At 36.5% G+C, this 13,477-nt stretch overlaps 1 protein-coding gene across 1 annotated transcript; it reads right to left on the reverse strand.

The window, feature by feature from the left end:
* Positions 1-2,283: 2,283 nt before the first annotated feature.
* On the reverse strand, positions 2,284-10,488 carry c1galt1lb (core 1 synthase, glycoprotein-N-acetylgalactosamine 3-beta-galactosyltransferase 1, like b). The gene is given in 4 exon segments (NM_200051.1): positions 2,284-2,771; positions 5,988-6,652; positions 9,339-9,596; positions 10,190-10,488. Coding segments are annotated over 3 exon segments (1,125 nt in total). The 5' UTR covers positions 9,559-9,596; positions 10,190-10,488; the 3' UTR covers positions 2,284-2,531.
* Between the last annotated feature and the right edge of the window lie 2,989 nt (positions 10,489-13,477).

The following is a 13,477-nucleotide window of genomic DNA, read 5'->3' on the forward strand; positions in this document are numbered from 1 at the left end:
GATCAAGTCATTTCAAAACCTTTTCGTTCTACCACAAATGCAAAAGTGACTGTGCAGAGTGGTCAAAAATTAAGAACAGAACTCTGCTTCAAATAAGTTTATTCATTAAATAAACTTTATTTGAAATCCTTCATAATGGTGGCAATGTCAAAACTAAAAGCGGACAGTCAAAACCTTTTCAAGTGCAAATGAAAACTCATTAGATGGAGTCTGAGCACTGATGCCTCTGTTTATAGGAATATTCATTCATTCAACTTTTTGCTTAGTCCCATTAGTAATCAGGGGTCACCACAGCAAAAGTTTTACACAGCGGATGCCCTTCCAGCTGCAACCCATTACTGGGAAACATCCAAACACACTCATTCACACACATACTCTACAGCCAATTTAGTTTATTCAATTCACCTATAGCCCATCTCTTTGGACTGTGGGGGAAACCGGAGTACCCGGAGGAAACCCACGCGAACACGGGGAAAACATGCAAATTCCACACAGACATGCCAACTAACCTAGCCGGGACTTGAACCAGCAAACTTCTTGCTTTGCGGTGACAGTGCTAACTACTGAGCCACCGTGTCACCTTGTTTTATGCAATTATTCTCCACAAAATGAACATTTGCTCAATATTTACTCATCCTCAAGTGGTCCCAAATCATTGAGTTTCATTATTTGGTTAAACACAGAAACATCCATAGTAGAAAAAAAATGTTTAGAATTCTTCAAAATATCTTCTTTTGTGTTTAACAGAAGACACCCAGAATGCTTTGAAAAAGTAAAGGGTAAAGATGTGAACAATCCCTTTATCTCTCCACTTTATCTCAGATCTTGCCAAACTGAAATAGAAAGCCGATCTGAAAGGTGAATCTTAAAAAGGTCCTTTCTGAAACATTACCAACACCAGCACTTTTAAAGAGAAACTTTAACCCAGTATCTAAACTGTCATCATTTAGTCAGTTTGATGTCTTTAAAGAAAACCTTATTAGAAACAGAAATAAAATATAAAGGAAGAGAAAGTTTGATTGACAACATGTACATGACTATATCATCATATTTGGGTGAACTGTGCCTTAATGCCTTACTAACTGAGAAATCGAGACTGAATCATTTTCCCCACTTTAGACAAGCGTCTACATCAGCTGTAAAACCAACGTTTTTAATCTCGCCCTCAGACTGCTGGAGTTGTCGCCACACTGGGGTTTGAAATGAAGCAAATCCTCTCAATCAATCCAAAACAACAAAAACCTTCAGTCACACTGCAGGTAATTAAATAAAGCATTGTGTGGTCTGAAAAAAAAATCCAATAATTCACAGGCCGCATGCTTCACAGCGTGATACACTACACCACTCATCTGCAAGACCACGATTCCCATTAGTTTGGTGAAAGAAAAACAGTGTTTACTTAAGCCGGCTTATCAAGCTCTGTTTTATCGTTCACAGGTGCCACATGAACTATTGGGCTAGCCAACAGGATCTTAAAAGTAGTAATAAATCAATAAACTTTCTGATATTCATTCTAAAATCAGCTGAGGGACTACATTCTGTTTGTTTTTTTTACTGACACCAGCTTAAAGGGATAGTTCACCCAATTTTGTTTTTTTTTAATTCCTCATCATTTCTTCTTCCTCATGTGGCTTTAAACATTTATGAGGTTTCCTTCTTCTGCTGAACACACATGAAGATATTCTGATGAACACTGCACTCAAAAATGGCTATAATAATTTAAAATGAGCTGAAATAACTCTGTTTTTTGGGACAACTTGAATGGTTTATCTTCAATCCACTTAAATTTGCAAAATAGATTAAGTTCAACTAATCAATTTGTGTTGTGACAACATGAAGAAAATGCATGGTACCCACTGGAATCCAAAAAGGGGTTTCATAAGTGAATAATGGCAGACTTTTCTTTTTTTGGTGAACTATTCCTTTAAGTAAATGTACAAGTTTAACTCTGGAATAAACCCTACTGGAGCTTGAATGTTTGCAGGATGTAACATCCATAGTACAAGCCGCTCAGTGTTTAAATATGACCTAAACTAAATATAAATACATACTGAAGTGTGTAATTAAAGAGGCACTAATTAGGGAATGATCACATGAAAGGAAAACCAAAGCCACCTTCTTCAAATGGCATTGTTGTTACATACAGTAAGTAGCATATGTGCTTATGATTACACATTTTATATATAAACAGTTATAACTGAACGCCAAGTGTAACGAATGCAGAGGCATTATTGTTTGTTGTTATTGTACTATTAAGGCAGGCTCATAGACTACACGTCAACCTTCATATCATACAATTCAGCACTGTCATATATATTTAAACATTCACATACAAATGCATTATCAAGAGGAAAAACCCTCCCAAACTGTACCAATTGCATTCAATCAAACAAATAAGTCGTGCACACTTTTCTGTCGCACATATACAGGAGACGATATCCAAAAACAAAAAAGGGGGGTAAGACATCCCCAAAAATAGTTTGTGTGTGTGTGGAAGAGTTGGAAAGTTTCCATTTTGTCAAAATAAGCTGCTATAACTTGTCGTTAAGTTCAGGGGATTGGTTTTCCTCTTCCTGTGCTTCAACCTTGTCCTTTTGCTCCAAGACTCGAGTTTCTACTTTCTCTGGGGCTTTAACATTGGGTTCAGGGGGCTGATAGCGATATTTGTAGCCAAAGGCACGCAAGTGGTAAGTGTAGTATTCCAGCAGGTACATGTGCGACGCATCCACATAGTGGAAAGAAACAGCCAGGTCTGAGCAACACTGTGGGCCCTGAAAGACAGAAATACTGATTATAAAAATGAAGGAATACCATATATAAATCTAATTGTTATTTATCCCCTATAAACTTTTATTTTTAATCCATAAAGTTGCTATTAGCATGAAAAAGTCCACTTTAGGCATGGGACGATAACCGGTTTCAAGGTATACAGCTGTTTGGAAAAGGTTTCAAAACCACTAACATTTCTGTTATCTCATATATGTAAGGTTTTTTTATGTGTTGGAAATAAATCTGTTTTTGAAACCAATGAAGACAGCAGAAGTCAATGATTCATTTGAATTATTTAGTCTGACATCTTTACTGCTCCAAAATATTATACATGTTTTTTCCCCCAGACATTTAAAAAGCACATTTTAAAATATTTTTTCAGTAATCACAATATTGTGATACCGTGAAACCGTGGTATTTTTATCTAAGGTTATCATACCGTCAGAAACTTATACCGGCCCACGCCTTGATGCAGTTATTCTGTTTCAGTAAGCAATGTTTCTCAACTCCCTCACATTCCTCAATTGTAGTCTTGAGTTTTCTTCCAGGAATGTACATGTCATAAAATACATAATTTAAACAACTCTCAAGCAACACGTTCACAAGACTGTCTGTAGCATGTTGTCACCATAGGCGTGTCCCAAATCGCATACTTGTGCACTATTCTACCCCATATTGTAGTATAAATAGTTCAAGTAATGCATTCACACTGAAAACCCTAAAAAGAATAAGTGCACTTTAAATACCCAGATGCACTATTCAACCGTTAAAAAGAAGTGTGGAATGATGGACACTTCAAGCACTTAACAGGGGCAGAGTTTTCAGGCACTGATGTTGTGAAAGCTAAATTCTCCTACAAGAGTGATTGTAACGTCTCCTGATGGTGGATGTGGTTACACTTACGGCAGGTGGTATCTGGTAGTTTATTTTGTCATTTATTTCGCTAATTTGACAACCATCAAACTTCATCAGGGAAACAGTTTGAATTTTCGAATAGTAAAAAATGTTAAGTGTTCCATTTGGGATGACACTACATGCATATACTACGCTGTTGAGTGTGTAAGTGCATAAGCACATAGTGCATAAGTGCATAAGGTGCCATTTGGGACGCATCTAGTAATTCACAGAGTGTTATTTACATAGCCTTGATGGGAAAGAGAACTTTGTGCCTGTGCACTAAGAAAACAATAAATCAAGCTATTAATAATTTTTTTTTGCTTCTACCTAAAAAAAAAAAAAAAAAAAAAAAACACAAGAGCAATTTATAGCATACTTCACAGATATATTCTGGGGACACCCAAAAAAAAGAAGCTTCCCCTTTTAAGGTGATCAAAAAACACCATAAAACGATTAAAAAGTTTGACCAAAATATACATTTACATTTATGAATTTAGCAGGCACTTTTATCAAAACCAAATCTGAATAGAAGTTGCAGCAGCCAAGTAGTTTACAAGACTTTTTAATTAAAAAAAAGTAAATAAATCAGGCGCCAGTTTCCAACTCAGAAGAACCCATTTTCAACTTAAAACCCATTATCCCTATTTAAATGGACGACTTTATTCATTGCATGTTTTTGAAGCTAGAAAGTCTCAGTCCACAGAAAAAGAGCACAGATTATTCAAATATTTCACTTCTGTGCTCCACAGAAGAAACATAAAGATTTGGAACACCATTATGATTCAAGGTGTAAATTATGAATGATTTCTCTCTATTTTGTCACAAGTATAATCTAGTATATTCTTCTCTTTTATGCTGATCTGTGCCAATTTAAACTCACCCTTGATCGGTCTAATGAAATGGGGATTTTCAGCTTTTGACTTGAAGAGTAGAGTAAATATCCTTGTGCGTCATATAATAGAGCAGGATGTGTGTATATTTACACCCTCTGGTTGCACTAAATGTGAACATAAACCCTGATGACAGATTTTTTATCTTTGCTTCACTACACATATGCACAATTTTACAGGAACGTTGATGAAGTGCTAGTCCATTTCTTCTGTATAGTGATGTACATGCAAATTATTCATTGTTCGACAACAAAAACAAAACTAGAATGGAGACATGACCCTTTCAGGGAATAGTATTTACTTTCGCAAATAGACCGAATTTGTCAGTTAAATGAAAGATCAGCACCTGAGGTAAAACAAAGAAAACATTTTCATGGAGGAATAAAATAATATAACTTAACTGAGATACATAACAGAACAGAACACACAAATATAAATGTAAACAGAGCTAATCTTAAAAAAAAAAAAAAAAAAAAAAAAAAGAAAAACTCATCTTCCCATTACACTACTTGACAAAAGTCCTGTCATCTGTCCCAGTTGTAAGAGCAACACATAATAATTTGACTTCTAGTTGATCATTTGGAAAAGTTGCAGAAGGTAAATTTTTCCGATGAATCATCTGTTGAACTGCAACCCAATTATCACAAATACTGCAAAAGACCTATTGGCATCCGCATGGACCCAAGATTCTCACAGAAATCAGTCAAGTTTGGTGAAGGAAAAATAGTTGTTTGGGGTTACATTCAGAATGGAGGCATGTGAGAGATCTGCAGAGTGGATGGCAGCATCAACAGCCCGAGGTATCAAGACATTTGTGCTGCCCATTATATTACAGGCCACAGGAGGGGACAAATTCTTCAGCAGGATAGTGTTCCTCATATCTCAGCCAAGGTGCTCCAGGATCAGCCAGCCCAGTCACCAGAGATACACATGATTAAGCATGTCTGGGGTAAGATGGAGGAGGCATTAAAGATGAATCTAAAAAACCTTGATGAACTCTGGGAGTCCTGCAGGAACGGTTTCTTTGCCATTCCAGATGACTTTATTAATAAGTTATTTGAGTTATTGCAGAGGTGTATGGATGCAGTCCTCCAAGCTCATGGGAGTCATACACAATATTAATTCTGTTTCCACTGCACCATGACTTTATATTCTATACTCTACATTATTTCTGTTAAGTGACAAAACTTTTGTCTAAGCAAAGTCAGACCTTACTGTCCTAATTAAATAATTAAAAATCAAGACATGATCATATTTTAGTTTGGTAAATTGAGCATAATCTAGAGGCATTTCCCTTTCATATAAACCACTTCTGATACCAAGTAATCAACTAGAAGTCAAGTTATTATTTGTTGTTCCTAAAACTTGGACTGGCGACAAGACTTTTGTCAGGTAGTATAGTGATGAGTTTGGCACCGAAATCGGACTCACCTGTACAATGGGGTAATAACAGTAGTTCCAGTACCAGAAAGTTTTGGGAAATGTGCCAGTAAGATGGGACTCGGGTACGAAAGGATGGAATGTCTCTCTTTGCATGGTGTCTCTGGAGTCTCCTGCCTTGACACCTATCTTCTCCATACACTGACCCATAGCAAGGTCCTCCACTGAGGTAGTGTGAGTGCACACCTTGGTGCGAAAGCCCTCCACAAACCTCCTCAGAGCTTCTTTGCTGAGCACATAGCCAGCACCTCCACTCATGTAGCCCTGTTTTACATATGGCTTAAAACGCCGGCCAAAGTACACTGGGTCCTCTGGAGAATGGCGAGCCAGAATCCAGCGCAGGTTGTCAACGATCACATAAGTGTCATCATCTGCTTTGAGAAACCAGTCGGCCTCATCGCCGTGCTTCTCCATGACATAGTGGAAAGCGCGGATGGTTTTCCAGTATAGCTGATCCCGACCTTCTTTAGTGTTCAGGCCAACTGTGGGAAAATCTGGATTGTCCACAGAGCTTATAAAGACCACAATGTTGCAGTGACGACTCCATGTGGCTTTCACATGCCGAGCTTTCTTTTCCAGGTTATCAGGGCCAGTCATAACCCAACAGAGAATGCGTACACGCTTATAAAGAGAGTCAGCCAGTGCGCCATCCTCACCTACACGATGCACATAAAAACACATAAAAATCTAGTAGACAAGTAGACATGTAGTAATAGACAAGATATTTGTAATGGACATGACAGTAGTGTATTTTTAGGAGAGGTCACCTCAAAAATAAAGTAATTATAGCCTATTTCCTATCCCAATGATGTTCCAAAACCGTTAAACTGTTTGCCTTTCCTACTTAAAATTTTCCTACTATTTTTTTATGTATCCTCGTTATTTTGTTTATCCATTGACAGTTAGGCAAAACAGCCAAAATGAAGCTTTATTTCAAGAGACTTGCAGTATATTCAGATAAAAACGGTCAGAGGCTGCTCAAATCAACATGCGCTGTTTGGAATAAATGATGGCAGAACTTTCATATTTGCAAAAACAGTGAAATGAACTATTTAAACTATAAAAGTATACTTTTTAAAAAACTATACAAGTAGTAAAAAAATAATATTACAAAGCAAAGATTATCGTATATTTTATAACAACTACACTCAAAAAATATTTTTGCTGCTTGCTCTAATTTAAATAGAGTTAAACCAACATAATTCTTGATGCTTTTTAGGATAACTTAATTGTTTTATGTTCAATCTACGTAACATTGATGTGTGTAAAGAGTGACGTTTAACCCTCGAGTTGCACAAAATGCAAACAAAGTCTGATGGCCAATTTTTCAGCTTTGCTTTACTATACCTATGCAGGATTGTTGATGAATGAAGCGGTAGACTATTCTTTCTGCATAGTGATGTACATGCAAATTAACCATCCGAAAAGAAACAAAAACTAGAATGGGGACTTGAATGTTCCAGAGAAAAAGTAATTTTACAAAGCGTAGATTAGCATGTATTTTATGTCAACTGCTTGTTCAAACTAATTATTTAATATAACTGAACACAACATAAAGACATTGTGTATAACCCTGCATTTTACAGTGTATTTTTCCATGATATTTCAACTCAACTTCTGGCAGGCCAACGTTTATTGCTTTTAGGATAGTTTAGTGACAACCTACTGGTGATAAACTCTCTCTGTACACTTTAACAAGGACAACACATTAAATGTGTGCCCAAAGTCCATTTCTCCAGAAAATATAGACAAACATACCCTTAAAGAGTTTGTCAAACACAGGGCTTGGAAAACAAACAACTGGCTAAATGATCAGATGGAATGGATTAACATCAGTGTAAGATGTTGTATTCATAAATCAGCTCAATAAACGGGTGTAGTCGATATAAGAACTGCATGCATCAACTGACTCCACCAGTGTTAAACTCCTCTGCTTTTACAATGGTATTGCAGGAAGTGTTAGATTCAAGAAATACTTGTTCTATGTGAATCATAATCAACCTCACAAACAAAATCGCTAACTGCTGTTTGTAACACACTATTTAGGGTGTTCATTTCCATAGTTTAGTTTGCAGAAAAACAAAGCAAAACAAGTTGAACTAGAGGTGAAATGGCAGCACTGTCAATGTTGAGGTTGGACATTTAAGCCTTTCCAGCCAAATATAAGCAGTTACCTTAAAACAAGCATGCTTAAAAAAGACAAATATGGATATAATATTAAAATCCTGTAGTTTTATTAAAGTAAGAAACTCAACATGTTACTTCAAACCTGTATGACTTGACCAATCACTTTCATAGCATGTTTCCTGATGACATTCTCTTTTTGTTTTTTGGCGTCTTACGTTACACATTAAAAGCCAAACAGGTTAGATTTGGTTCATCCAGTTTCTGGATGAACAATCTATGCAAAGGGTCAGTTTAATTAAAAATGTGCTTTAAATTTACTCAACCTCAGACAATGAAAGAGTTATTTAATAAACTATTAAAAAAGATTTTAACTGAAACTATAGATCTTGGTTATTCATAAAATACAAGTCAACAGCACTTTGAGAATAATAATAATAATAATAATACTAAACTAATAAATACATTTGGCTCCTGATGAAGTGAAACAATTAGCCCGTCCAAGAAGCTGAACATTATTTATGTGATTATTTTAATGCACAGCTTATTTGTGACAAGAAATGCAAGTTTCCTGTAATAAAATGATGTAGATCAATGAGAAATCTTCCTGATTGAGACTGAACATGCAAATGCACATTTTAGATAGCTTGCAGCATCTATTATAAGCACAAGTATCATTTTAATTAAACCATGTCCTCATTTCACAAAGTACACAGAGTCTGTTTGAGAGCTTGTGCCTGTGGATATTTCAGTGTCAATATGCAAAAAGGTTGCATTCCAGTCTGTTGTCAATACAATAAGGACTGTTTGCCAAAGTAATGTTGTAAATATTGCTCAATCTCTTTACATATCAATAATTTAGCTTCATATGACATTAGTGTATCGCCGGCAGGAGCCACAGGTGTTCATTTTGTTTTCGCTGTATACGTTTTTTGACTCTAAAGTGATGATAGCGGTCTGCTTCCATTGTATTAATCACTAAAGACCAAAGTGTTAGCTAAAAATCATCTTAAATGTCCGAGAAAAGAAAAGGGTTTACCACATCTTATTTGTCATGATGTTAAATAAATCAATGGCAAAACTTCCACTTTTATGGAAACTATCAGTTTGATATAAACCTAACTTTTTTTTGGGAAGTGCTCATACTATGTCCATTGCTTTACATTATACATTCTTCGCATTGTTTAGGACCTCTGTTAGTTTCTGCCACGTTATTACCTGTATGGTGCGGATGATTGAGGTTGAAAAGAGCCGACCTCTCCTTCTTCCAGTTCTTGTTTTCTTCTTCAAGCATTTCCAGCAGGGTTTTATCGTGGGTCCCGGGCTCACGAGACCCCGAGTCCCGGGTGAACCCAGCCTGACGCAGGAGCAGGTATAAGCTGCACGTGCCCACCAGAAAGCCCACGTAGAACGCGGAGCGCGCGCCGAGAGCCTTCATCACGAGCTCTGTATGTAGAGACCCTCACCTCACAGCGACTATTGGGAACACATACAAGATTCAGACGTTTACTATCCAAATTAAACCCCAAGTTAGGCGCGTGACAGCACAACCTCGCACTTGACAACGTAGCGACAGAACTGCTTCCGTTCCGTCGTCATACCAGGATATTACTTGACAATACACCTAAACTAGCAGATTCTGATGAATGTGTTTAGGTAAATTAATCCAAATGTCAACACCGCCAGACGTTATGGAACCATGTTAGCGTTCTGTCTGTCACACTCCTGGCAAATATAGGCTTGTAATTAAAAAATGACGTGTACGTCCAAGCGCAGTTAACTAGCTGCCAAACGAGGGGGCCCTTAGTAAACTTACAAGGGGACTTCAGGTTAACATGTGTTCAAGTATATTTTAATGTAAAGTGTTACAAAACAAATACGTAAAACAGAATGTAAACATTTCAACTGTTGCTTTTGTCGTTATTGAACAAGTTCTGTAAAAACAACTTTCACTAATCTGTTGACTTTATTGTACACAAAAAGTTTGACAACAACCATCTTTACAATGAATAAAGTGAACAACCAGAGGGTGGATATTAGCATTATTGCACGCTAACGCTGAATCTTACCAGGCTGTTGATTTCCTCCATAACAGAAGTGAGAAAAACCGCAGGATTCGGCTCCGAGGCCATTTCGGTCCAATTCAGAGAGCTAGCATTATCGTGAACTACGGTTTTTAACTGAAATCCAAGACATTTGACAGCCTACTCACATGAACGGACTCCAGAATCATATCCTGGCTGTATTCTAACCCATACAAGTTTGGGTTGGTAGATAATATTATGCTTTACTTAAGGCTAACTAGCAGCGTGCTTCCTATCTTCCTAACTGATCCGAATGTTCAGCAAGTACGTTAAAGCCGAGCGGTATGAGGGGCGGTTCATTTCCGTATTATAATTAGCCAACGTGTACTCTCTGACACTCTTTGTTTCGTGGATTGTGACACACACCCATCTCATAACGATGAGTCGCTTTTATTTAAAAAACAAAAGAAAATCCTACTTGAACGCCTGAACGCTTGCACAACTGTGAACTGTGAACTGCTCGCGTCACAACTAATACGAGACACGCGGAAGCGCGTTCGATTGGACAATTTGCCTGTCAGTCATAACAGACGTGTTCTGATTGGCCCACATGTATCCAACCGTGAGCACATTCCAGTGAGCGAAGGCACTGAGCCAAATGAATCACGCCAAGAGAAGTTTGCAAGTTTCTTGTGCTTGACATCAACTACGCCTAGTCTAGCTTGATATTTACTGAAAATGTTGATTGAAACAGCCAATTTGTGTTGTTTACCTACCAAATGCGTTAGACAACTGAACAAAATTAATTTGATAACACGAAACAATTAATATTTTTGAAAACTGTCAACAATAGCCGTTTGTATTTTAATGGGCATCTATTTTACTACTTTTTCAAGATTTAAGTTAAGTCTTTTGCGTCTCCAAAATGTTGAATTTTCTGCACTAAACACAATGTAGCTGTTATTGTTGCCTGTGCCTTTAATGTTGGTTCTCCCCGCCCACAGTTCCAATGTGCCTGTCAGAGTGTGCCTCAATCTCTGCCTCAGCTGAGTCAGATGAACAGCACAGTGACAGACATAAAGGAAGCAGATCTCATACAGTAAGAACTTTACCAATGATTATTTGATGTATTTGATGTATTTGCTGTGGAGTTAATGAGTCGATAAAAACGATGAGTCACACACAATGTAGTTACAAAGTTCATGTGTACACAAACAGACATACACGCACAGTGCGTGCGCTTAACTTTGCATTGTTTTTGCATGCAAATGTGAAAGTATACAGGTTAAAATCCACTGCTGTGTGGATATCCGCTATGTTAATGTCTTCTTTTATAATTGTACTGACATGCGTACTGTGGTGATAATGTGAAGACAGTAAAATTGCTGTAATTCATTAAAAACATGCACTGTTATAAAACATTTTTAACTTGTAAAACTTATTCTTGATCACATTTGATGATGATTGATGATCACAGAGAGCTGAACAGATCTTTTAATCTCGTTTGCTTTACGGGTGTCACTCAATTCGGTGGGCAGGGGAAAAAGGCACCCCTACATCACATTGTGGTGGGAGGGATTTGGAATAATAATAAAAAAAAAAACTTTGTGTTTATATCACCCCAATATGACTGTGGACACGCTATACTTACACACAGTTCTGTTCAAACAGCTTACAAAAGATAATTTTCATCATAGGCGTCCTTTAATGCGTATTTATTGCTTAACACTTTAAAGTTTTTTTATGCACCTGTCAGTTTTGAGATTTTAGGCCTTTTTTCATACAAGTGGAATGAAAACATCCAGAATTCCTTTCACAGCACTTAACATGTTCTGTTTTTTTCAATATGACTTTATCCCTCCTGCACTGCCATAAATCTCCAGTTTATGGAGCAGTTTTATTGATATCAGAGAATGCTGATATCAACAGAAAAAACAAACAGCTACATTTTTGCAGAGGTTTAGAAAGTTTTTACTATTTTCAGAGTTATGAGTGATAAAAAAATCCCTTCTGTAAAAACCTTTAACTGTGTAAACAAGACTATTGAGCCTTACTTCTTCCAGTGTACTCAAAGCTCGGGCCTTCTGGTAGTACCCAGAATAGCAAAGTCTACTAAAGGAGGTCGATTTATGGCTTCTAAACTCTGAAACACCCTCTATAAAATTACCTTTATTTGATTGTACTGTAACCTATACTTAATTTGATTGTAATTATGTCCTTTTGTAAAGCTGCTTTAGAACAGTAATTATTGTGGGAAGCACTAATTGAATTAAGTGTACAGAATTATAGAAATAGTGCAAATTCAATTAAACAATGACTGATTTTCATATTTAGACAAAACAATCTAGACAACGTTTAATACAAAAGATGTTTGAAACTTTTAATCTAGTTAATCAGCTTGCATACCATGTTCATCTGCAGTGTAATTCTTAAATTAATTGCATATCTAATTTTATATGGTCTAATTTAAGATGTGTAATTTTATTGGTATTTATATCAGATATTTCAACCTATATTACTGACAATCAAATAGTGGATTTAGTATCAGTGCTCTGAAGACAACAAGATGTTAAATATGTGACAATAAGCCATTCTTTTATACTGTGACTCTTAACTGCTATCAGCGTATTCAAAACTGTGAATCAAATGCAATTTTAGTAGACCACAGCATATTGTACATATTATTGTACAATTATCTTCCATCCAACTAATGTAGTTTCGACAGGATGAAGATTCGTTTCTCCTTCAGAAGTACTGAGTCACTAAAATGTGTCGATCACACCCGTCAATGTTCCAGTTATTTAGACAAACAAGACCTGCAAAAATGTATTGGCCCAAGGCACAATCTTATATATATTTTTTTACCTCTTTGTCAACCCTAGGTGCTTTTACAGAGTGCTTGTGAACATTATTTCAATGCTTTCTCACAGTTAAAAAAAAAAAAAGAAATATTCACTGTAATTTCTTACAGCAGCTTATACCAATTTAATTCCCCCTTAAAAAATTGTGCATGAGACATTAGCAATGGCAGTTGCCTTAATTTATACAAAAAAAATCTAATCAAATGCTCAGTTTTCTTTTTTTTTTCTTTTTTTTTTTTACAATCAACCAAAGTATGATGATCATTCCAAACATTTACAACAACAAAAACAGCCCTTATCTGCTAGGGACATGAAAGAAGCAGCAAAAAGCAGTAGATTCTCAACGCCTGGCAGTGGTTTTTGTGTTTTAAATAAGACATAATTCATTTGAAGTCTGGCTGAACATAAATAAACCACCTAAACATGTCTTAAAGGGACAGTTCACCCAAGAATGAAATGCTGTCATTATTTA

This window comes from Danio rerio, chromosome 6, assembly GCF_049306965.1.
Source record: "Danio rerio strain Tuebingen ecotype United States chromosome 6, GRCz12tu, whole genome shotgun sequence".
NCBI lineage: Eukaryota > Metazoa > Chordata > Actinopteri > Cypriniformes > Danionidae > Danio > Danio rerio.